Raw genomic sequence first — 25,385 nt, 5'->3', positions numbered from 1 at the left:
ACTCCAAAGTGGCCGCACGAACCAAGCCGCACAATCTGCAAGCAGTTCCACTTCTCTTCTATTCCCAAGCCGATCCACACCCTCTCTTCAACTCCAAAGTTGCTCGCCTCTCCGTCTCCAATTTTTCGTCTGCAAGTAGTTCCACTTCTCTGCTATTCCCAAGGCGCTCCTCACCCTCTGTTATCCCTCTCTTCAACTCCAAAGTTGCTCGCCTCTCCGTCTCCAATTTGCTGTGTGGGAGCCCTCGAACAAATCAAAGCTCCGACTTTTCGCGCCCTACATTGCTTGTGGGGACCTCTTTCAAGCCACTATTTTCCAAAAAATATCAGAAGACCTTTACAAGCTTGGGCGTTAAAAAAAGAAACGTAGCAAGAAATGACTCGTCGCTAGGTAGGCAGCTTGACAGGCGTTTTAAACGTAGGCGTGTGCAAGGGTATGGGCACTGCCCTCCAGTCGTTGCCACCTGAGCGCTGCAAGGCGGCATTTTGAGACGCTCGCAGGTAGAAGAAAAAAACGATGCCGCTGACCCGGTACCACAACGCTGCAGGGCAGCGTGTTGAGACGCCCAACGGGAGGGGGGGACGAAGGAGCTGCGGACAGCGTTTTGAAAACACTATCGAGGAATGCTCTTGGCGCCGCTGCACAACAGCGTTTTAAAACGCAAGAGGCAGCGACAGGCAGCGACTAGGGAGTGGGGATGGAGCGCCGTTGACGAGGTTCTTCTTCTCTGCTTTGCTCCTCCATGCCAAGGTTCTTTGGCAATGAATAACCGAATATGTATACAATGGAGGTAAGGGGTTGCTTATATAGCAACCTCAGTAAATTGCCCTACCCAGACGTTGACAAATAAGTAAAATAAATACCTAAAAGCCAAGCTAAATAACGGGATCACATTGGGCAATTCACTTGAGATGCCAAAACTCTAACAGACCCGTGGTTTCCTCGACTTCCTTCATTGCACTTCACCAGTGATTGTATTCTCTCCATCTTGGATGGGGCACCTTACCTCGGCAGCAGTTTTGTTTATCCTCTCCAACCTCTTTTCTCCCATCCTTCACCCTTCTATGCATTGGTTGCCGCTTAGTGCTGTTGTCTTGGACTTCTTAGTTACGCCCATACGTTCTTGGGTGGTTTTCCTCTTTGCTTTAGTTTTGAGGTGCCTATTTTTCAGAGGTTTTGGTGGTATAGAAGACAAGGGGCGGGTTGAAATGGAAATCATTCATGTAGGAGTGAAAGAGGAGCCCACGTCAATAAATCAGGAGAGTCAATGTCGAGTTCTGCAGGTAGCTCACTCTTTTCTAACGCTTAAGGCTTGTTAACCATCTAAATTTTGGGTGAGCGGTAAAAGTTTTACATCCTTTGATTTCTCTTTTATCTGTTGTGGCTCTATGAAGCTTCCTTACGACTATTTGTGTTTTCTAAATGCTGCAGGTTGCTACTCTTCGAGAACTAATATCAAAAGAAACATCCTTGCCTATTGAAAGGCTAAAGCTTGTGTACAAGGGAAAGACTTTACTAGACAAATACAAAGATGATTCAACTTCAGTAAAGCTTACTGATGGGGGTATGCCTTCAAAATTTTTATTTTAGATTTTAAACATATGCAAGCCTATTTAAACATATACAATCTGTCAATGGACGACAGATTGTATTGTTGGTGTGGTTGCACCAAAAGCTCCTCCAAAGCATGTCCAAAATCGGGATGGCTTCGAGGATGATGATGAACTAGTATGTGCTCTCTCTTTATCTCTTGGCCAAGGATTTTTCTTGTTGCAAATACTCTTTTGTGTGTGTGTGTGTGTGTGTGTGTGTGTGAGAGAGAGAGAGAGAGAGAGAGAGAGAGAGAGAGAGAGAGAGAGAGAGAGAGAGAGAGAGAGAGAGAGAGAGAGAGAGAGAGAGAGAGAGAGAGAGAGAGAGAGAGAGAGAGAGAGAGAGAGAGAGAGAGAGAGAGAGAGAGAGAGAGAGAGAGATGAAATGAAATGTTATATTAACGTCTTCAAAAGGCCAGAATGATCTATGAGACCAAACTGATACAAAAGTGGTGAATCTGTTACAATGTCTGGGTACCTTAGTACTAAAGTACTAAGTGCAAAAAGTGTGAAAGTGTGAAAATAAATGTGAAAAACTAAATACAAAGTATTAAATAAACTTCTTAGGAGCATTCTAGGTGTCTGGCTAGAATGCTTCTAATCCTTTGTTGTAGTCTCCTCCGGTGAAGTGTGCTTTTGCATCTTGGTCGTGGTCGTCTCGATTTCCTAAGCTCAGTCGCTCTGTCAATTAGGGTGCCTTTGGGATGAATGTGGGTACTCCTTTGTGCTGGCTGTTGGCCTCTTGCTTCTCCTTCCACTCCTGCTTCTCTCGATCCGAAGAAATTTGTGATCTGCCTCTGAGGCTGTAGTGCTCTTTGTCTTCTCATTAGATTATCCCTGTGCCGATGTAGTTCCAGTAGGTACAAGCCTAAGCATCTTTGATCTTGGTATTGCATGATTCTATCTAGAGGTCCAAAGCCTTCTCTAAAGAGGCAATGAAAACGCCCCCGTATCTCATAGTATACTGTGCAGTGGCATATATAGTGTAATTCTGTCTCCGGCTCCATTCCGCATAACTTGCAAATTCTGCTCTCAGGTGGGATTCCCCTAAATCTGCCAAATTCAATTTCCAACTGGTGTGAGGATGTACGAATCTGACCAATAACACATCTCAAACCATGCGACAGGTGGGTATCCATGTAACTCGGGCGAATCACAAATCCATCTTCAAATAGTTGTAGGAAGTTTTCTTTGTAGTCGGCCATCTTCGTGCCCAATTCTTGTGTAGGGTCTACCCATGTCCTCTTACTATCCAAATGTATAAGATCCTGTCGGATGATTTTATTAATCTCCGTTCGTGTAATTGCCAGTGATGGAGCTCAAGAGAGTATTGGAAGGGGGGTAATCTTTCCATACTGAACCCGTGTCTCTGAAACCACGAGGACAGTTGCGTATACCAGCATGATGTATCCCCTTTCATTGCTAATTGTCGAGAGGACTCGAGGGCCAGTCTAGTATATCGGCAATTATTTGTATCCCACAAACCATGTGTAAAGGACACTGATCTGGTAAGAGCTTCAATTTCTATTGGAGGGGCCGCTAGTTCCGCTCGGGTAATCGCGTGTGGTATGGAGGCCTTGGCTCTAATCATTCGGGAAATCATAGATACCAAAGGTCTCTCTATTGACTTCCAATTATCCTGATCCACAGATGGTCCCCAAATCTGGACCCCATAAAGCATAGCCGAAGCCACCACAATATCAAAGAGCCAAAGTTTTTTTCGTGGTTCCTGAAATTGCACTTGTGAACACATCCTCTCCAACCCTCCCAAGGCCGCAGAGGCTCTGGATAATCTAGCATCCGCTGCTTTCTTAAGAGTAAACGTTGGTCCTGCAAATACCACCCCAAGGTATGTGTATGCATCTGTGTACTCTACTGTATCCTGGCCATATGCAAATGTAGGTGCCGATCTCCTAACCCACTGCGGTGTGGTGTTAAACACCATAACTTTGGTTTTACCCAAGTTTACTGACAGTCCACTGTCCTCTGCGAATTTATGTAATGCATCTAGCTGCCTGTGCATTCCATCTGGTGATTCTGCTATCAATACAATATCATCTACATAGAACAACAAAAAGAGAGAGAGAGAGAGAGAGAGAGAGAGAGAGAGAGAGAGAGAGAGAGAGAGAGAGAGAGAGAGAGAGAGAGAGAGAGAGAGAGAGAGAGAGAGAGAGAGAGAGAGAGAGAGAGAGAGAGAGAGAGAGAGAGAGAGAGAGAGAGAGAGATGAAATGAAATGTTATATTAACGTCTTCAAAAGGCCAGAATGATCTATGAGACCAAACTGATACAAAAGTGGTGAATCTGTTACAATGTCTGGGTACCTTAGTACTAAAGTACTAAGTGCAAAAAGTGTGAAAGTGTGAAAATAAATGTGAAAAACTAAATACAAAGTATTAAATAAACTTCTTAGGAGCATTCTAGGTGTCTGGCTAGAATGCTTCTAATCCTTTGTTGTAGTCTCCTCCGGTGAAGTGTGCTTTTGCATCTTGGTCGTGGTCGTCTCGATTTCCTAAGCTCAGTCGCTCTGTCAATTAGGGTGCCTTTGGGATGAATGTGGGTACTCCTTTGTGCTGGCTGCTGGCCTCTTGCTTCTCCTTCCACTCCTGCTTCTCTCGATCCGAAGAAATTTGTGATCTGCCTCTGAGGCTGTAGTGCTCTTTGTCTTCTCATTAGATTATCCCTGTGCCGATGTAGTTCCAGTAGGTACAAGCCTAAGCATCTTTGATCTTGGTATTGCATGATTCTATCTAGAGGTCCAAAGCCTTCTCTAAAGAGGCAATGAAAACGCCCCCGTATCTCATAGTATACTGTGCAGTGGCATATATAGTGTAATTCTGTCTCCGGCTCCATTCCGCATAACTTGCAAATTCTGCTCTCAGGTGGGATTCCCCTAAATCTGCCAAATTCAATTTCCAACTGGTGTGAGGATGTACGAATCTGACCAATAACACATCTCAAACCATGCGACAGGTGGGTATCCATGTAACTCGGGCGAATCACAAATCCATCTTCAAATAGTTGTAGGAAGTTTTCTTTGTAGTCGGCCATCTTCGTGCCCAATTCTTGTGTAGGGTCTACCCATGTCCTCTTACTATCCAAATGTATAAGATCCTGTCGGATGATTTTATTAATCTCCGTTCGTGTAATTGCCAGTGATGGAGCTCAAGAGAGTATTGGAAGGGGGGTAATCTTTCCATACTGAACCCGTGTCTCTGAAACCACGAGGACAGTTGCGTATACCAGCATGATGTATCCCCTTTCATTGCTAATTGTCGAGAGGACTCGAGGGCCAGTCTAGTATATCGGCAATTATTTGTATCCCACAAACCATGTATAAAGGACACTGATCTGGTAAGAGCTTCAATTTCTATTGGAGGGGCCGCTAGTTCCGCTCGGGTAATCGCGTGTGGTATGGAGGCCTTGGCTCTAATCATTCGGGAAATCATAGATACCAAAGGTCTCTCTATTGACTTCCAATTATCCTGATCCACAGATGGTCCCCAAATCTGGACCCCATAAAGCATAGCCGAAGCCACCACAATATCAAAGAGCCAAAGTTTTTTTCGTGGTTCCTGAAATTGCACTTGTGAACACATCCTCTCCAACCCTCCCAAGGCCGCAGAGGCTCTGGATAATCTAGCATCCGCTGCTTTCTTAAGAGTAAACGTTGGTCCTGCAAATACCACCCCAAGGTATGTGTATGCATCTGTGTACTCTACTGTATCCTGGCCATATGCAAATGTAGGTGCCGATCTCCTAACCCACTGCGGTGTGGTGTTAAACACCATAACTTTGGTTTTACCCAAGTTTACCGACAGTCCACTGTCCTCTGCGAATTTATGTAATGCATCTAGCTGCCTGTGCATTCCATCTGGTGATTCTGCTATCAATACAATATCATCTACATAGAACAACAAAGAGACAGAGAGAGAGAGAGAGAGAGAGAGAGAGAGAGAGAGAGAGAGAGAGAGAGAGAGAGAGAGAGAGAGAGAGAGAGAGAGAGAGAGAGAGAGAGAGAGAGAGAGAGAGAGAGGGGGAGGGCGCAAGGATCCAACATCAGATCCACCTCTATAGGCATGCTCCTCTTCGGTAGAGATACCACTTGCTTCTCTTGAACCCACTTGGATTCTGGGGGATTCTGTTGTACCTTCATGTAGTTTTGATGGAGATGATCTTTGTCTTGCTATGCGATTCTATGAGGAGAATATCCCCCCTCTTACATCACAAAAGAAGGTATAAGTTAGGAGATGTGAGAATCTTTATGTAATAACCAAGAAATAGTCTTGGCCACTTATTTTATAATTATGGATAATTTTGGGATGACACCTTTGTGGTGATTTGGCTTTGTACATTATCTTGAGGTTGTTCCCTTGAGATGTTTATCTATAGAAGATTCTCTCTTATGAGAGAGAGAGAGAGAGAGAGAGAGAGAGAGAGAGAGAGAGAGAGAGAGAGAGAGAGAGAGAGAGAGAGAGAGAGAGAGAGAGAGAGAGAGAGAGAGAGAGAGAGAGAACGAACCGTTGATGCTTAAGGTTTATAGAACTGCAGACGTTCTATGTTTCCGCCTTTACCCTGTTTCCCTCTTATGTCACTTGTGTTGCTTTCGACGGTTTCTTTTGTTTTGTTTTGTTTGTTGTCATTACACAGGCATCTTTCTTTATTTTTCATGGTTTTCGTTTCTTTAGCTTGCTTGCTTGTATGTGCCTTCTTTTGTGTGTGATGCTTGGGGTGAGTAGTCTACATAAGGGGCGTGTGTGTATGTGTGTGTGTGTTTACTGCTTGTTGTGTTTGGTTCAGTCTCTTCTTGCGGTGGTGATGTCTCTTTTGCTAGGATGCGGCGTTGTCTACGGCCTTGAAGATTTGGAGTTGGCTATTGGAGATGCTTTGGTGGAGTTTTGGCCCCCTCTCGATGTCCGGTGGCTTGTTTTTGCTTCAGCTCTTTGCTACTCTCTTCCCTCACTCCCCTACTCCTAGCTTTTCTTGTATCACCCATCTTTTGTAGCTTTGCATCACTAGTAGTTCTCCCCTATGATTTGTAATCAATGAATATCTCAGGGTTTTTTTCACTATCAGATGTGTTATCCTTGTCTGCCTATGCGCTGATGTGTTGCCTTCGGGCTTGTATTTTTGATTACGTAATACAAAAGGGTACCAAGCTCCACTTTTGGAGAGAGAGAGAGAGAGAGAGAGAGAGAGAGAGAGAGAGAGAGAGAGAGAGAGAGAGAGAGAGAGAGAGAGAGAGAGAGAGAGAGAGAGAGAGAGAGAGAGAGAGAGAGAGAGAGAGAGGAGATTGAGCGCCAGCCTCTCATTTGGAATGATGCAGTTCTTGATTCTTCGGTTAATCCACCCCGTCAGCTTGGAGAGAGGACTCACATTGATTGGGCTGCTTGGGACATTGGCCCTGCTGCCTCTATGCGGTTGTTTCATGAGACACGTATGCTGGATGCAGATTTTGTGGCAGAACATTATGACATTGGTCGCGGGGTGACAGACAGACTGCTTGAGATTGACTCCGCCGTTCCTTCACAGTGGGACGCAGTCATGCGCGGCACGGTTCAGATGCCTCCACATAGTGGCTGGGAAGGTCTCTTTGCTCAGAGCACTCTCTTATTAGTTCGTTTAGACACCATGCTGTTCACAGTTGATACTGACTACTCTCAGGGGATTCATGCTAGATTGACATAGGATACCACCTCTCCGCACCTTGTCTACCTCGGCGCTTGACGGGAGGCCATATGAGTAGGTGGCTCCTGCGGGAAGCATCGTTGTGTTGACCCCCGTTTCGCTTCCGCTGATGCCGCACTTTGGAGGCTTTGGGTGTGGGAGGGTCGTGCCCTATCTCAGCTTTATTGGGACCCAAGAGAGTGGCATTGGCCTCACTCTAACCCCACCGGGGCACCTGTATCATTCTTTGAGTACACTGTCAGAATTGGAAGATTAGCATTGATGAGATAGCACCCAGAGCGGCCCACTCGTATGCGTTTCTGGTTACATTCAGGTCTCTCCCATGCCTATCTACAACAGTTTTGGTCAGCTATCTGGGATTTACATGTAGCTCGTCGTATTTCTTTTTTCATGTGGATGATTGCACATGCAGGACTTCCAGTTGGGACTTGGCTAGCTACTATGGGTCATGATCCGTTTTGTACTCGCTGTCCTTTGCGACTACATGAGTCACCTGCACACTGTCTTTGGTCATGCTCATCTTCTCATGTAGTGTGGCTAGCAGTTTGCTTTTTACTTAGTAGAGCCGGTGTTCAGCATGGATTTCTCACTTGGGGATCTGTCTCATGGTTGATGCCGATGCCCGGACCGCATCTTTTCTACGAGGGCTCAGACACAGATCCAGCTCTTATGCTTACCTCGACTGGTTATCGGCGAGGGACTTTGGCTATGTTACCACAGATTGCTTGGCAGGGGGATCCTGAGACACGTGATGAAGTTTTTTCAGTCATCACTAGCATTACACTATGGAATGTTTGGAGAGCTCGTTGTCTTCACATTCTCAGTGCGGCTCCACAGCTCCTTTAGGATACCCTCACTGCCATTTGGCTGGACATCATTCACACCCTGATTTGGCAGTGGGATTCTTCCTCAGGTACATCTCAAGCAGCCGAGGCTCGTCGATTTGCCTTCCTTCGGCGTTGGGCCCGATCTCCACTGTTCTTCACACTTACAGGTGGCCAGATTACATGGCATTATGCCCCCCCTTGATGGTTTCTCCTCCACTCATCACACAGACTACCATGAGATTGTTCTAGTCGAGTTGTCACTATAGTGGCTCTCACCCTTACATTCAGCCTGTACACCCCACGTGATAGGCTATTTTGGCATCCGCTGGGGATTATATTGTACTTAGTAATATACAGCCTTGAATTTTCCAAAAAAAAAAAAAGAGAGAGAGAGAGAGAGAGAGAGAGAGAGAGAGAGAGAGAGAGAGAGAGAGAGAGAGAGAGAGAGAGAGAGAGAGAGAGAGAGAGAGAGAGAGTCTCCACCTCACTCTTCTATACGTGATTGGTGTTAGACTGCATTGGAAACTACTCAGGGACGGGTCTCGGAGCTTACATTCCTTGGCAGAGGCATATTCATGGTACGTCTTTCAGATCCCGCCACTGCCTCAACTCTCCTGGCTCGCTCTCCGATACTCTTTGATCGCAGGATGATATACTTGACGAGGTGGTATCCCGAGTTTACTAGTGAGGAGTTTGATAGTCGACACCTTATTCCCAGATTCCCTCTGACGCTCTCCTTCCTGGATATGCCTCTCCATTTTATTGATGAGCATCTCCTTCATATGATTGTTGCTCATTTTGGCACAGTAGTTCCAGGATCCTGCATCTTCTCATCTGGTCCACCTCACATTCAGGTCCTCGTGTTTGGGGATACATCATTACCAGATACAGTTACTGTGGCTGTGCGCGATCGAGACTACTCTTGCCGAATGGTAGTCACTGGCCGCCCAGGATAGTGCTTACGCTGTCACGAGATGGGCCACTTGGCACGAGATTGCCCCACCCTGCCACGCCATCGGCGGCAACAACAGCCGGCTCGTGGCACTTATGCTCAGCCACGTGGTCAGCGTCAACAACCGGTTCCTCCTACTACTACTCGAGCACCTCAGCAGCTTGCAAGTGCTCCTCGAGCTTCGACCTCCATGTTCCTCCCTCCGCTTCAGCTCCTACTGAGGCTGCATTGCAGACAGTGGGTCGTAACCATTGGGTCGTAACCATTCCTTCCGTCCTCGCCAGCAACCTTCAACACATGCAGCCCCCAGTGTTACCTCTCCTGCTCCCTCTCAAGTGTCCACCACCCCCTTACCCCCTGCTTCTCCTCGCCATTCTTCTTCTTCAGCACAGGATCATTTACCTCTGCTACCAGCTCCTCCTTCACTTGCCGTTCCCCCGCCCGCTCCTTTCCCTCTTCCCGAGGTCCCTATTCCCATGCAGATGGATCATTCACCGCTATTACCTCTCCCTTTTCCTCCTCTCCCTCTTGCCCTTACGCCCCCCCCTCCACCTTCTGGTCCTCCCCCTCCCTCAGCCGCTCATACTTACGTCCCACGCAGTTTTCTTAGCTCTTGCCCTCTTTCCTGGGGCACTCATTGGGCTGAAATGTGCAGTGACTCAGAAGGGCCATTGCGGGTGCAGCTCTACCTTCTGCATCACAAGCCAGGTTGTGTTCCCTCTTTAATAGGCAGCCGCTCTCAGCCTACCCATTCTTTTTTCCTTCCATTCCATGCAGCTCAGGAATGGTCCGAGCATCAGGTTCTACATTTTGTGCATGCACAAACTATGGCTCAGCTTCATTTATGGTTGTCTACTCCTGCTCCGGATGTATTGTCTCCACACTTCCCTTCATGTATTGGTGCTATGGAATGGAGTGATGTTTATGCTTGCTATTCATTGCCTATGGTCATTCATGTATCCTCAGATGTGGTGCTTCCTATGTCTATGCGCATTTGGGGTGTCAAAGCTGCAGCATCGGTAATGCAATGTAAACAAGCTGAGGTCCGCAGTTGGTGCAATGAGACACCATATTTTAGAGAGGGATTGCGGGTTGCTTTCCTACCGCCCGAAGCTCACCCCTTGGATGGCCCAGCTGCCTCCAAGAAGATGCGCAGTTAGTTAGATGCTCTACCAATTCTTTCATGCAGACTATGGATTTACATGTAGTTTCTTGGAATGCTAATGGTTTACAGACTTCTCGGGTAAGAGGTTCCCGTAAGCTTTTACTTCGCAGAGATTTACACGCTCATGTAGTAGGCACTGTGGATATATTACTAGTACAGGAGCATAAGATTGCCACTCCCTTTGGTAATCTCATGCCCTCGGGCGCTCACACTTTTTGGGAGCTTGCTCTGGGCCTTCATGGACAGAGTTGCGGTGTATGCATCTCAGTGGGGCCACGTTACTTGGCCTCAGTTCAACAACATGGCACCCTTATCGCTGGCAGAGCAGTCTATGTTTCTATTCGGATTCGGGACTCTATCATTGGTTTTATGTCAGTCTATGCACCCACTACTCCTCGGGAGAGGGCTATTTTCTGGTCCTCCTTGGCTGCTGTTCTACCTGCTGTAGACTCTTGGGTTGTTGGAGGCGACTTCAACAATGTCGAGAGCGACTCTGATTGGCAATCCATCACACCTCCAGTTCTATCATCCATTTCTCCCGATGAGCAGCTAGCTTGGGATCGATTTCTTCTAGCTATTCAAGGTGTTGACGCATGGCACATACCCTCTTTTGGTCACCACCTTGCTACACTTCATTACTCGTGGGGGTTTCAGAGGCAGCAGGGGAGATTATTAGAGCGACTTGATCGTTTTTACATTGGCCCTTGGGCAGCAGCTCTAGGTGGATTTACTACTATTTGGAGAGGGATCAGCCTCTCAGATCATTTACCCATCTCATTGTTTATCTCCTTCACTAGATCCTCTGCACAGAGACGAGGCTGCCGCATCCCTGACAGTGTTCTCACCACTGAAGTTTTGCAGCAGCAGATTTGTGACTTATGGTCCACGGGTGCTTCTTATTGTGGTCCCCTTGGAAAGTTCCTTGCTCATTGCATTACTCAGTCTAGTATTTACTGCCCTGATCAGACTGCTATTATTCATCGTCAATTGAGAGTACGCGAGTCTGATATTCACATTCCTCTTGGTTCCACACAGCGCTTGCTTGAGGAGTGGCCTCAGGATGCTTATCTCGCTGCTAGACAGACAGAGCTCACAGAGGAGATTCATCGCGTACAGGAGGCTAGGTCTGAGTTCACTCATCATGCTTCAGTATCTCATTGGATAGCTAAAGCTGATCGAATGAATAAAGCCTTCTTCGCTGCGCATAAGGAGCGCCCACCTGGCACCACCCTTCGGACTTTGTGCGATGCTCAGGGGACACTACATATGCATCCTGATGTTATTCTTGATATGTCTGCAGATTATTTTGAGACATTGTTCACTGCTGATGTATGCACTACTGAGGTTTTACTTGCCCGTGAGGAGATCTGGCATCACACCCGACACCGTTGTACAGACACTATGGCAGAGATCTTGTTGGCACCCTTCACACTTACAGAGCTTCATGCTGCTATCGAGAGTCTAGATCCATCCTCCTGTCCAGGAGAGGATGGCCTTACTAGAGCTTTCTTTTTGACTTATTGGGATGTATTGCATATACCACTGCTTCGCGGTTGTCAGGACATCTTTGCATCAGGATATATGCATCTGGATCTTTGTTCAGGTCTCATATCTCTTATTCCGAAAGGGGGTGACACTACTCAGCTCCGCCAGTGGAGACCTATTACCCTACTCCCTTCGGTCTATAAGATATTAGCGTTACTGATCAGTCATCGCTTGCGACTGTTCTTACCAGATATTATTCATACTTCTCAGACAGGCTTTGTCATGGATCGATGCATACTAGATAATATCTTCACTTTTTATGAGTCTATAGAGTGGTCCAGATCATCTTCTGAACCTCTCGCTTTTTACATCCTTGACTTCGAGAAAGCATACGATCGTGTTGAGTGGGACTTTCTCGAAGGATCATTAGCCAGGATGGGTTTCCCTGTGAGATGGATCTTCGGCATTTCCGCTCTCTTCAGGACTGCCAACAGCGCTATTACTGTTGGTGGTCGTGTTAGTCGCAGTTTTGAGCTTTCTCGGTCTGTCCGTCAGGGATGTCCTTTAGCAACATATATGTATCTGTTTGTAGGAGAGACTATGTCCGACTTTCTTCGTGCTCAGAGTCATGCATTTCGTGGCTTGACCATGCCAGTACCTTCAGCTTCGGACCTTATCGATCAGGAGTTTGCTGATGACACTATGTTGATGTTGCGCTATTTGCTAGCAGCTCTTGATGCCATGCGGGAGGCCCTGGAGGTTTTTTGCATTGCCAGTGGTGCACGCATTAACTGGCATAAATCCTATGGGTTATTGGTTGGCAGTGATGACATACCTACTTGGGGGGTAGCTAATGGATTCACATGGCTGCAGTCGGGTCAAACATGCAGATATCTGGGCTTCGAGGTTGGATTTGATGTTTCCTCACAGCAGCAGTTTGCACCCGTACTACAATCTATTCGCAGGAAGCTATGCCATTGGTCTTCACGTCATCTGTTTTTGGCTGGCCGTGCATTGGTCGCCAACCAGGTCATTCTGGCTACAGTATGGTATACGGCCTCTTGTTGGATGCTACATTATGGTGTGATAGCTCAGCTCCGCCGACTAGTGCGGAACTTTTTATGGAGTGGCACAGATGGGACTACTGATACTCGTGCTCGAGTTCGCTGTTCCATGATTATTCATCCTATGTCAGAGGGAGGCCTTGGCATTATTGATCCAGAATTACAGAGCCGCGCCCTTCTTACCAAGCTTATTGTTCGTGCTCGTGGAAGATGCTTCTTCAGGCCGCTCTTTGCACAGCGACTCCATGCCTCGACACTAGAGATGGTCATACTTGGCATACAGGGTATCATTTTCTCTTTACGGATGCCCCCTTGTTCACCAACACTCTCTCACCCTTCATCCGATCGCTCCTTCAGATTTGGGTTTCCATGTGACGGGCTATCAAACGCTCACCTTCCTCATGTCGTGAGGAGATTGAGCGCCAGCCTCTCATTTGGAATGATGCAGTTCTTGATTCTTGAGTTAATCCACCCCGTCAGCTTGGAGAGAGGACTCACATTGATTGGGCTGCTTGGGACACTGGCCCTGCTGCCTCTATGCGGTTGTTTCATGAGACACGTATGCTGGATGCAAATTTTGTGGCAGAACATTATGACATTGGTCGCGGGGTGACAGACAGACTGCTTGAGATTGACTCCGCCGTTCCTTCACAGTGGGACGCAGTCATGCGCGGCACGGTTCAGATGCCTCCACATAGTGGCTGGGAAGGTCTCTTTGCTCAGAGCACTCTCTTATTAGTTCGTTTAGACACCATGCTGTTCACAGTTGATACTGACTACTCTCAGGGGATTCATGCTAGATTGACATAGGATACCACCTCTCCGCACCTTGTCTACCTCGGCGCTTGACGGGAGGCCATATGAGTAGGTGGCTCCTGCGGGAAGCATCGTTGTGTTGACCCCCGTTTCGCTTCCGCTGATGCCGCACTTTGGAGGCTTTGGGTGTGGGAGGGTCGTGCCCTATCTCAGCTTTATTGGGACCCAAGAGAGTGGCATTGGCCTCACTCTAACCCCACCGGGGCACCTGTATCATTCTTTGAGTACACTGTCAGAATTGGAAGATTAGCATTGATGAGATAGCACCCAGAGCGGCCCACTCGTATGCGTTTCTGGTTACATTCAGGTCTCTCCCATGCCTATCTACAACAGTTTTGGTCAGCTATCTGGGATTTACATGTAGCTCGTCGTATTTCTTTTTTCATGTGGATGATTGCACATGCAGGACTTCCAGTTGGGACTTGGCTAGCTACTATGGGTCATGATCCGTTTTGTACTCGCTGTCCTTTGCGACTACATGAGTCACCTGCACACTGTCTTTGGTCATGCTCATCTTCTCATGTAGTGTGGCTAGCAGTTTGCTTTTTACTTAGTAGAGCCGGTGTTCAGCATGGATTTCTCACTTGGGGATCTGTCTCATGGTTGATGCCGATGCCCGGACCGCATCTTTTCTACGAGGGCTCAGACACAGATCCAGCTCTTATGCTTACCTCGACTGGTTATCGGCTTGCCGAGCGTAACCCTAATTCCATGAAACCCTAACAGTCAACATTTACGAAACCCTAATTCCTCGAAACCCTAACAGTTTGAAAACCCTAACTGTCCCAAACCCTAACCGTGCGCCTCTTTCTACCGCCTGCAAGCGAAAGAGAGAAAGAGATAGAGAGAGGAAGATTCCAAGCTTCAATTCGGGTGGTGCTTTTCCCGTTTGCCAGTTTCGCCCATTCTTCATGGCGGCTTTGCCGGTCTCGAGTGCTATGGACGGCGCTCCACCACCACTTGCCTGTCGGGTGGATTGTACTGGCGACCAGTTGACACGCGTTGACTCCAAAGTCCAACACCTGGCATAGCATGCCTTGGTTGGCTGGATGATTGGACAGTCTCCACCTCAATCTTCTATACGTGATTGGTGTCAGATTACATTGGGCACTACTCAGGGACGGATCTCGGAGCTTACATTCCTTGGCAGAGGCATATTCATGGTACGTCTTGCAGATCCCGCCACTGCCTCAGCTCTCCTGGCTCGCTCTCCGATACTCTCTGATCGCAGGATGATATACTTGATGACGTGGTATCCCGAGTTTATTACTGAGGAGTTTGACAGTCAACACCTTATTCCTAGATTCCCTCTGATACTCTCCTTCCTGGATATGCCTCTTCATTTTATTGATGAGCATCTCCTTCAGATGATTGCTGCTCACTTTGGCACAGTAGTTCCAGGATCCTGCATCTTCTCATCTGGTCCACCTCGTATTCAGGTCTTGGTGTTTCAGGAATACTTCATTACCAGATTCAGTTACTGTGGCTATGCGCGATCGAGACTACTCTTGCCGAATGGTAGTCACTGGACGTCCAGGACAGTGCTTGCGCTGTCACGAGATGGGACACTTAGCGCGAGAATGCCCCACACTGCCACGCCATCGGCGACAACAGTAGCCGGCTCGTGGCACCCCTATTCAGTCACGTGGTCAGCGTCAACAAGCGGTTCCTCTTGCTACTACTCGAGCACCTCCTCAGCCTGCAGGTGCTTCTAGAGCTTCGACCCTCCATGTTCCTCCCTCTGCTTCAGCTCCTACTGAGGCAGCATGGCAGACAGTGGGTCGTAACCATTCCTTCCGTCCTCGTCCGCAACCTACAATGCATGCAGCCCCTAATGTTACCTCTCCTGCTCCCTCTCAAGTTTCAACCACCCCCTTACCCCCTGCTTCTCCTCACCAATCTTCTTCTTCAGCATAGGATCACTTACCTCTGCTACCAGTTCCTCCTTCACTTGCTGTTCCTCCACCCACTCCTTCCCCTCTTCCCGAGGTCCCTATTCCCATGCAGATGGATCATTCACCGCTACCAGCTCTCCCTCCTCCTGTCCTTGCTCTTCCCCCTCCACCTTCTGGTCCCCCCTCTCCCTCAGCAGCTCATACTTACGTCCCATGCAGTTTTCTCAGCTCTTGCCCTCTTTCCTGGGGCACTCATCGTGCTGAGATGTGCGGTGACTCAGACGGACCATTGCGGGTACAGCTCTACCTTATGCATCACAAGACAGGTTGTGTTCCTTCTTTGATTGGCAGTCGCTCTCAGCCTACGCATTCCTTTTTCCTTCCATTTCACGCTGCTCAGGAATGGTTCGAGGATCGGGTTCTCCATTTTGTGCACGCCCAGCCAATGGCTTAGCTACATTTATGGTTGTCTACTTCTACCCCAGATGTTTTGTCTCCTCACTATCCTTCATGTATTGGTGCTATGGAGTGGAGTGATGTTTATGCTTGCTATTCATTGCCTATGGTCATTCATGTATCCTCAGATGTGGTACTTCCTATGTCTATGCTCATTTGGGGTGTCAAGGCTGCAGCATCGGTAATGCAATGTAAACAAGCTGAGGTTCGCAGTTGGTGCAATGAGACACCATATTTTAGAGAGGGCTTGCGGGTTGCTTTCCTACCGCCTGAAGCTCACCCCTTGGATGGTCCAGCTGCCTCCAAGAAGATGCGCAATTAGTCAGATACTATACATACTCTTTCATGCAGTCTATGGATTTACATGTACTTTCTTGGAATGCTAATGGTTTACAGACTTCTCGGGTAAAAGGTTCCCGTAAGCTTTTACTTCGCAGAGATTTACACACTCATGTAGTGGGCATTGTGGATATACTACTAGTATAGCAGCATAAGATTGCCACTCCTTTTGGCAATCTCATGCCATCGGGAGCCCGCACTTTTTGGGAGCCTGCTCTGGGCCTTCATGGTCAGAGTTGCGGTGTATGCATCTCAATGGGGCCATGTTACTTGGGCTCAGTTCAGCAGCATGGCATACTTGTCGCTATCAGCAGTTTATGTTTCTATTTGGATTCGGGAATCTATCATTGGTTTTATGTCAGTCTACACCCACTACCCCTCGGGAGAGGGCTACTTTTTGGTCCTCCTTGGCTGCTGTTCTACCTGCTGTAGACTCTTGGGTTGTTGGAGGTGACTTCAACAACGTTGAGAGCGACTCTGATTGGCGAGTCACCACACCTCCCGTTCTATCATCCATCTCTCCCGATGAGCAGCCAGCTTGGGATCGATTTCTTCTAGCTATTCAAGGTGTTGACGCCTAGCACATACCCTCTTTTGGTCATCACCTTGCTACTCTTCATTACTCTTGAGGGTTTCAGCGACAGCAGGGGAGATTATTAGAGCGACTTGACCGTTTTTACATTGGCCCTTGGGCCGCAGCTCTAGGCGGATTTACTACTATATGGAGAGGGACCAGCCTCTCAGATCATTTTCCCACATCATTGTTTATCTCCTTCACTAGATCCTCTGCTCAGAGCGAGGCTGCCGCATCCCTGACAGTGTTCTCACCACTCAAGTATTGCAGCAGCAGATACGTGGCTTATGGTCCACGGATGCTTCTTCTTGTGGACCCCCTGGAAAGTTTCTTGCTCATTGCATTTCTCAGGCTAGTATTTACTGCCGTGATCAGACTGCTATCATTCATCGTTAGTTGAGAGTACGCGAGTCTGATCTTCACATCCCTCTTGGTTCCACTCAGCGCTTGCTTGAGGAGTGGCCTCAGGATGCTTATCTCGCTGCTAGACAGACAGAGCTCATAGAAGAGATTCGTCGCATGCAGGAGGCTAGGTCTGAGTTCACGCATCATGCTTCATTGTCTCATTGGATAGCTAAAGCTGATCGAATGAATAAAGACTTCTTCGCAGCGCATAAAGAACGCCCTCCTGGCACCACTCTGCGGACTTTGTGCGATGCTCAGGGGACACTTCATATGCATCCTGATGTTATTCTTGATATGTCTGCAGATTATTTTGAGATAGTGTTTGCTGCTGATGTATGCACTCCTGAGGTTTTACTTGCCCGTGAGCAGATCTGGCAGCACACTCGACATCGTTGTACAGACACTATGGCAGAGATCTTGTTGGCACCCTTCACACTTACAGAGCTCCATGTTGCTATAGAGAGTCTTGATCCATCCTCCTGTCCAGGCGAGGATGGTCTCACTAGAGACTTCTTTTTGACATATTGGGATGTATTGCATATACCACTGCTTCGCGGTTGTCAGGACATCTTTGCATCAGGATATATGCATCCGGCTCTTTGTTCAGGTCTCATATCTTTTATTCCGAAGGGGGGTGACACCACTCAGCTCCGACAGTGGAGACCTATTACCCTACTCCCTTCAGTCTATAAGATATTAGCGTTACTGATCAGCCATCGCTTGTGGCCGTTCTTACCAGATATTATTCATACTTCTCAGACAGGCTTTGTCATGGATCGATGCATACTGGATAATATCTTCACTTTTTATGAGACTATAGAGTGGGCCAGATCATCTTCTGAACCTCTCGCTTTTTACATCCTTGACTTCGAGAAAGCATACGATCGTGTTGAGTGGGACTTTCTCGAAGGATCATTAGCCAGGATGGGTTTCCTTGTGAGATGGATCTTCGGCATTTCCGCTCTCTTCAGGACTGCCAACAGCGCTATTACTGTTGGTGGTCGTGTTAGTCGCAGTTTTGAGCTTTCTCGGTCTGTCCGTCAGGGATGTCCTTTAGCAACATATATGTATCTGTTTGTAGGAGAGACTATGTCCGACTTTCTTCGTGCTCAGAGTCATGCATTTCGTGGCTTGACCATGCCAGTACCTTCAGCTTCTGACCTTATCGATCAGGAGTTTGCTGATGACACTATGTTGATGTTGCGCTATTTGCTAGCAGCTCTTGATGCCATGCGGGAGGCCCTGGAGGTTTTTTGCATTGCCAGTGGTGCACGCATTAACTGGCATAAATCCTATGGGTTATTGGTTGGCAGTGATGACATACCTACTTGGGGGGTAGCTAATGGATTCACATGGCTGCAGTCGGGTCAAACATGCAGATATCTGGGCTTCGAGGTTGGATTTGATGTTTCCTCATAGCAACAGTTTGCACCCGTACTACAGTCTATTCGCAGGAAGCTATGCCATTGGTCTTCACGTCATCTGTCGTTGGCTGGCCGTGCATTGGTCGCCAACCAAGTCATTCTGGCTACAGTATGGTATACGGCTCCTTGTTGGATGTTACATTCCGGTGTGATAACTCAGCTCCGCCGACTAGTGAGGAACTTTTTATGGAGTGGCACAGATGGGACTATTGATACTCGTGCTCGAGTTCGCTGGTCCACGATCATTCGTCCTAGGTCAGAGGGAGGCCTTGGCATTATTGATCCAGAGTTTCAGAGCCGCGCGCTTCTTACCAAGCTTTTTGTTCAGTGTCTTTTTCCCGGCCAAGAACCTTGGAAGATGCTTCTTCAGGCTGGTCGTTGCATAGTGACTCCACGACTCGGCACTAGAGATGGTCATACTTGGCATTCAGGGTATCGTTTTCTCTTTACGGATGCCCCCTTGTCCACTTCCACCCTCTCACCCTTTCTCCGATCGCTCCTTCAGATTTGGGTTTCCATGAGACGGGCTATCGTACGCTCACCTCCCTCATGTCGTGAGGAGATTAAGCGGTAGCCTCTCATTTGGAATGCTACAGTTCTTGATTCTTCGGTTAATCCACCTCGTCAGCTTGGAGAGAGGACTCACATTGATTGGGCTGCTTGGGACTCTGGCCCTGTTGCCTCTATGCGGTTGTTTCATGAGACACGTATGCTGGATGCAGATTTTGTGGCAGAACATTATGACATTGGTCGCGGGGTGCCAGACAGACTGCTTGAGATTGATTCTGCCGTTCCTTCACAGTGGGATGCAGTCATGCGAGGCATAGTTCAGATGCCCCCTCATTGTGGCTGGGAAGGACTCTTTGACCAGAGCACTCTCTTATTAGTTTGTTTGGACACCATGCTATTCACAGTTGATACTGACAACTGTCAGGGGATTTATGCTAGATTGACATATGCTACCACTTCTCCACTACTTATCTCCCCGGCGCTTGATGGGAGGCCATACAAGTAGTTGGCTCACGCGGGAAGCGCCGTTGTGTTGACCCCCGTTTTGCTTCCGCTGATGCTGCACTTTGGAGGCTTTGGGTGTGGGAGGGCCGTGCCCTATCGCAGCTTTATTGGGACCCAGGAGAGTGGCATTGGCCTGACTCAGACCCCACAGGTGCACCTGTATCCTTCTTTGAGTACACTGTCAGGATTGGAAGATTAGCATTGATGCGACAACAACCACAGCAGCCCGCTCGTATGCGTTTCTGGTTACATTCAGGCCTCTCCCATGCCTATCTGCAGCAGTTTTGGTTCGCCATCTGGGATTTACATGTTGCTCGTCGTATTTCCTTTTTCATGTGGATGATTGCTCATGCGGGACTACCAGTTGGGACTTGGCTAGCTACTATGGGTCATGATCCGTTATGTACTCGCTGTCCTTTGCGCCAACTTGAGTCACCTGCCCATTGTCTTTGGTCATGCTCAGCTTCCCATGTAGTGTGGCTTGCAGTTTGCTCTCTACTCAGCAGAGCAGGTGTTCAGCATGGATTTCTTACTTGGGGATCTGTCTCATGGTTGATGCCGATGCCCGGCCCGCATCTTTTCTACGAGGGCTCAGCCATAGATCCAGCCTTCATGCTTACCTTGACTGGTTATCGGCGAGGGACTTTGGCTATGCTACCACAGATTGCCTGGCAGGGGGATACTCAGACACGTGATGCAAGTTTCTCAGTCATCACTAGTATTACACTATGGAATATTTGGAGAGCTCGTTGTCTTCACATTCTCAGTGCGGCTCCACAGCTCCTTCAGGATATCCTCACTGCCATTTGGCCGGACACCATTCACACCCTGATTTGGCAGTGGGATTCGTCCTCCGGTACATCTAGAGCAGCCGAGGCTCGTCGATTTGCCTTCCTTCGGCGTTGGGCAAGATCCCCACTCTTCTTCACACTGACAGGTGGTCAGATTACTTGGCATTATGCCCCTCCACAGTGGTTTCTCCTCCACTCCTCACACCGACCACCATGAGATTGTTCTAGTCGAGTAGTCACTATAGTGGCTCTCCTCCTTACATTCAGCTTGTACACCCCACGCGATAGGCTATTTTGGCATCCGCTGGGATTATTTTGTACTCAGTAATATACAGCCCTGACTTTTTCCAAAAAAGAGAGAGAGAGAGAGAGAGAGAGAGAGAGAGAGAGAGAGAGAGAGAGAGAGAGAGAGAGAGAGAGAGATCCTTTTATGTCTATTAGAGGCCGAGGTCAATCTATGAGATAAATCAAATATACATGTGTGTGTCCTCCATCTATCGAGAAAGGACAAGAGAACAAAGTAGCAACAATGTGGTCATGTGGTAAGGGGGGAGGGGATGATCCATGGGAGGCTAGGATACAAGAAACATGGTATATGAGGGGAGTGGGAGTGTGGAGCTCTGTCTCAAGAGGGTAGGGTGGGTGTAGATCTATATGCTCAAAGAAGTGCAATTATGAAGTGCGTATCAAGATGACTAGCTCCATCCTATGTCAAATTGGGGGTGTAATGTCTAGTATGTGGGTGTGTGTGCTGTAAGGGCTGCACGTATGATCGTGTCTGGGGCTACTAGCATACGATCAAATCTCTTCTAGGATGCTTGGTGGTGGCGAGTCTAGATCTCTCGGATCTGTATGGGATGGAGTCTGAGAGCTATGTCTTTGAGCTCGGGGATATCCCCTAGCTCTGACCATCTCAACCTATTGTAGGGTGGCCCCACTGTGTCTGTGACACGACTGGCAGTAGGGCTGTCATCCTCTCTGGAAGAAGCTGTGACTATTTGTCACTCTTTGCTGCCACTACAGGTGCCCACATATATATATATATATATGTATATATATATATATATATATATAGATAGATAGATAGATAGAGTCTGTCAGTCAATAAGTCAGTCAGTCTCGGTTTAGTGATGCCTTGGGGAAGTTGGTTTGGTTAGAGATGTGCATCCTGGTATCTTCCCTTGGCTTCTATGGTGGAAGACTAATGTAGTATGGTTGTGCCGTAGATCTGTATCCTTTTTTGGGGTGCAACATTTGGATGCATTAAGAGTAAGGATTTTAGAGTGCCTTGACATCTATGAGCTGCTACAAGAGGTTTCTTATAGCGGATACTGTAACGGGACGGGCACCACGTGCCAATGGAAAAGAATACGTTGAACAGACTTTTAGCACTTCAACAACAAGCTAACCGAAAGAGAGACCACACACAACACGGAGTGTCGAAATTCCACCCCAAAGAGTATTGACCCCAAACCTTGGCGCCCCTTTCGATATTTCTTTATATTACTTGAACTCAGCACAATGCCGGTACTCGCGCTCTGCACCTTTACCCAGAAGAGTGCCAGAGACTGAGCCCTTTGCACATATTTAAAGGCCCTTGGCCTCAAAAGCAGTTACATGAAAAGAAGTAAACTCAAAAGCATCTGGTCCAAAAGCGTTGCACCCAAAAAGCTGCCAGCACGTGTTACGAAAATCCGTACACATGCCACGTCAGCATGCCACGCAAAACGTGGAAATCCGTACAATATGCCACGTTAGCAGAGTCAGCGCAAATTGCGGAATTCCATACTGTCCATACAGTTGCCACGTAAGCACTTCAACATAAATTTTGGGACTCCGTACTTTTGCTGCCACGTCATCAGCTTCTATGCTTTGTGTGTGTAGGTTGCTTTACTTTAGGCCCCATCGATGGACGGGAACCTTTTTTTTTTTTTTTGAGAAAAAGATCCTTCTATTAGTTAATGAAAACTGCCCATAGGGCTACATCCACCTCTGCAGGAGAGGGCTACAACAAGCATGGTGGGGAGACTCTCCCAATGAAAAAACAGCATATGTACAATGGGGCTAAATCAAGAGATGGGAGGAGGGAAAAGCCACACAGGTGGACAGTAGTGCCATCTGAGCACCCCCTGGACCATGGAGTAGAACGGCCCAGGGCGACAGAGTCGAAGGAAAGCCTCGCGGCGCTCCCGCATGCGGTCGGAGCTGCCCTGTAGTCCCTCAAGCTGTCCTCTGAGAGTATGGATCAGCTCTAGCCAAAAGTCACGAACAATCTCTGCTGGTGGTACAAGGCGAGCCTCAAAGATGCGGAAACAACGGGCCCGCCAGATGAACCAGAGAGCTAGGCCGCTGATGAGCTCCCAACACTCCGCTCTCTCACTGCTCCACTCCTGTGGAGTAAGGTCTGTAGCAGGCTGGAGTGTAGGTCGACCCCCCTGTATCACTATCATCCTGCTGGTGGAAGATAGCTCAAACTGAAGTGCCGGGCCCGTGAGGGTGGACCAAGCCGCTGCCCCCCAAGTGTACTGTCGAGCCGTAGAGAGGGCAGGCATCAGCCGAAGAACTCGTAGCCACACCTGCTGGGCCGAGGGACAGTCCCAAAGACAGTGACGTTGACTCTCCACCAACTGGTCACAGGCTGTACATGTGGCCGAGAGACCACAATGTACAAGCCAGCTCCCTACTGCTGTGGCTCTGTGTGCAACCAACCACTGGAACAAGGTGAAGCGCCTCGGCTGTCTGGAGTCCCACAGCCTCTGCCAAAAAGCTGCCAAGAAGTCAACTGTGAGACCCTCCTCCTGCCAATGACGTGCTGCAGCGGGGCGGGCCTCACTCTGTGCTGCAAGTATATGACGTCCAAGCCGAACAGTGTACTGAAAGAAAGGGACTCCTGGGCGGTCTGCAGAAGAGAATGGGTCCCTCCATAGCCACTCACCAGGATCCCACTGTACTCGTGCCAGTGGACAGCACTCCCAAGCCCATAGCCTCCAGTGTCCTGTCTCAAGAGCTGCTGGGTCAGGGTCTATGACGCAAGTCCTCCCACAGATGCCCACAACTCGGATCCTCTGGAAACAACACTCTGCTACCTGCGGGGCCTCTACTGCAACTCTCTGTAGTCGTCCCCCACCCTGAAGCTCGAAGAACAGGGCTGGGACAGTCTCTGAGCAAGCCCTGACTGAAATGAGAACCTCCAGTCGTGTGAAGGCTCCCATCCACCAGGGTGCTACTGGCTCGAGAGGCGTGAGCCAGTCAGCTGGAACTGACTCTGAGATGTCCTGACACATGCTCTGAACCCCTCTCATGCCCTGTAGCTGGACAACCTGCACCTCCTCTGACAAACCTGTGAACTCTAGCCAGTCACCTAGAGAGCGCGCTGGACCTGCTGCCAAGGGACCCCAAGAAACATGAGGCCTACTCCCAACCAAGTGGCCTCGCTGAGTGCTAACCATGGGGTTCCAGACGAGGGGCTGCCGTAGGCGCTCCTCCGTGCACGTCGGCTGTCTCTGCTCTAGGCCACGCCGTAATAGCTCCCAAGAACGAAGCAGACTCACAGTGAATCGGTCCTCCAGTCTCCTGCTCAAACCAACTCGACGCAACTCTGTAAAGATCCATCTGGTCGAAGGTTGCCAAGGGCCTCCTGACTGAGGCACCCTGGCACGAAGCCTCTGCAACAAGAACTCCTTCCAGGGCTCCTCGCCTGGAAGAAGTCCTCTGACGACGAACTTCCCAAGAAGGGCTCTGCTCTGCTGTGCTGGATCAATGATCCCAAGCCCTCCCTGAGAACAAGGAAGTGTGATGACCGACCAAGCCACCTTGGCTCGGGCAATCTGAGTGTCGCGACCTGACCAAAGGAAGTTCCTGATCAGCCTCTGTACCTGGCTGATGCAAGAACTCGAGAAGATCCAGCAAGAAGTGATGTACCACATAGTCGCCAACAACACCTGGTTGGCAACTACTACTCTACCAGCCAGCGAAAGTCGGGCTGAGCTCCAATGTAACAGCTTTCTCCTGATGGACAGGAGAAGAGGAGCAATCTGCTGCTCGGGGGACAAATCCAAACCAACCTGACAACCCAAGTACCGAACTGCAGTCCCTGGAGGAATCCACCTGAAACCCTCTCCTGGCATCCAATCTGGCACAGGAGCACTACCAACCGAGAAAGCCACTGTCTTTCTCCAGTTGATCAGTGCGCCCGATGCACAGCAGAAGGTCTCCAAAGCCTGCCCACATCTGTGTAAATTGGCCTCCTGGCCCTCTAAGTACAAGGCTGAGTCGTCGGCAAACTCAGCGTCCAGAAGCTCATCTCCCCGTTGAGGGAGTGCTAAGCCCCTCAAACCAACCTACTGTGACACCAAAAATCTGCTCATCGCCTCCGCATAGAACAGAAAGAGAAAGGGGGCAAGAGGACAACCCTGTCTGACCGATTGTGTGAGCATGAAGCGCTCACCTCTACCTCCTGCCAAAAGCACCTGACTGTGAGCCTGTCTGTACAAAGCTGACACCCCTCTGATCCAAGCCTCTGAGAAGCCCATCCTGCGTAGCGTGCCCTCTAGAAAGTCCCAGTCGACTCTGTCGTATGCCTTCTCAAAATCGAGAAGAAGAAGCACAAGGTCTTCCCCACGGAGCCGTGCAAGGGCAGAAGCCTCCCAAAAAGTGAAGATGTTGTCAAGGATACTGCGTTCCTTGACAAAACCTGTCTGAGTCCCATGTATAAGGCTCTCCAAAAGTGGCTGAATCCTCAAACTCAGAGCCTTGGCAAGAATTTTGTAGGCTGAGTTGAGAATGGTGATGGGGCGCCACTGTCGAATCTCATCCAAGGAGCCACCCTCCTTTGGAATGAGGTAAATCAGGCCCTCACTCATGCTATCCGGCATCACTCCTGTGTGCAGAATGTACTGAAAGG

The 25,385-nt window shown here is 48.7% G+C and overlaps 1 protein-coding gene across 1 annotated transcript in view; it reads left to right on the top strand.

Moving 5' to 3' along the window:
* The first annotated feature begins 992 nt into the window (after positions 1 to 992).
* LOC147448957 (ubiquitin family protein) overlaps positions 993 to 25,385 on the top strand; it is a 39,904-nt gene continuing 15,511 nt past the window's right edge. Inside the window, exons 1-3 of the mRNA XM_086521348.1 lie at positions 993 to 1,283; positions 1,432 to 1,564; positions 1,646 to 1,728. Of these exons, the coding sequence (XP_086377474.1) occupies positions 993 to 1,283; positions 1,432 to 1,564; positions 1,646 to 1,728 (507 nt within the window). The remainder of the gene's footprint in view (positions 1,284 to 1,431; positions 1,565 to 1,645; positions 1,729 to 25,385) is intronic.

The sequence above is a fragment of the Adiantum capillus-veneris genome, chromosome 10, assembly GCF_014529385.1.
Source record: "Adiantum capillus-veneris isolate H3 chromosome 10, ASM1452938v2, whole genome shotgun sequence".
Lineage (NCBI taxonomy): Eukaryota > Viridiplantae > Streptophyta > Polypodiopsida > Polypodiales > Pteridaceae > Adiantum > Adiantum capillus-veneris.
The sequence above is the reverse complement of the archived record's forward strand: the minus strand, read 5'-3'. Positions and strand labels throughout refer to the sequence as shown.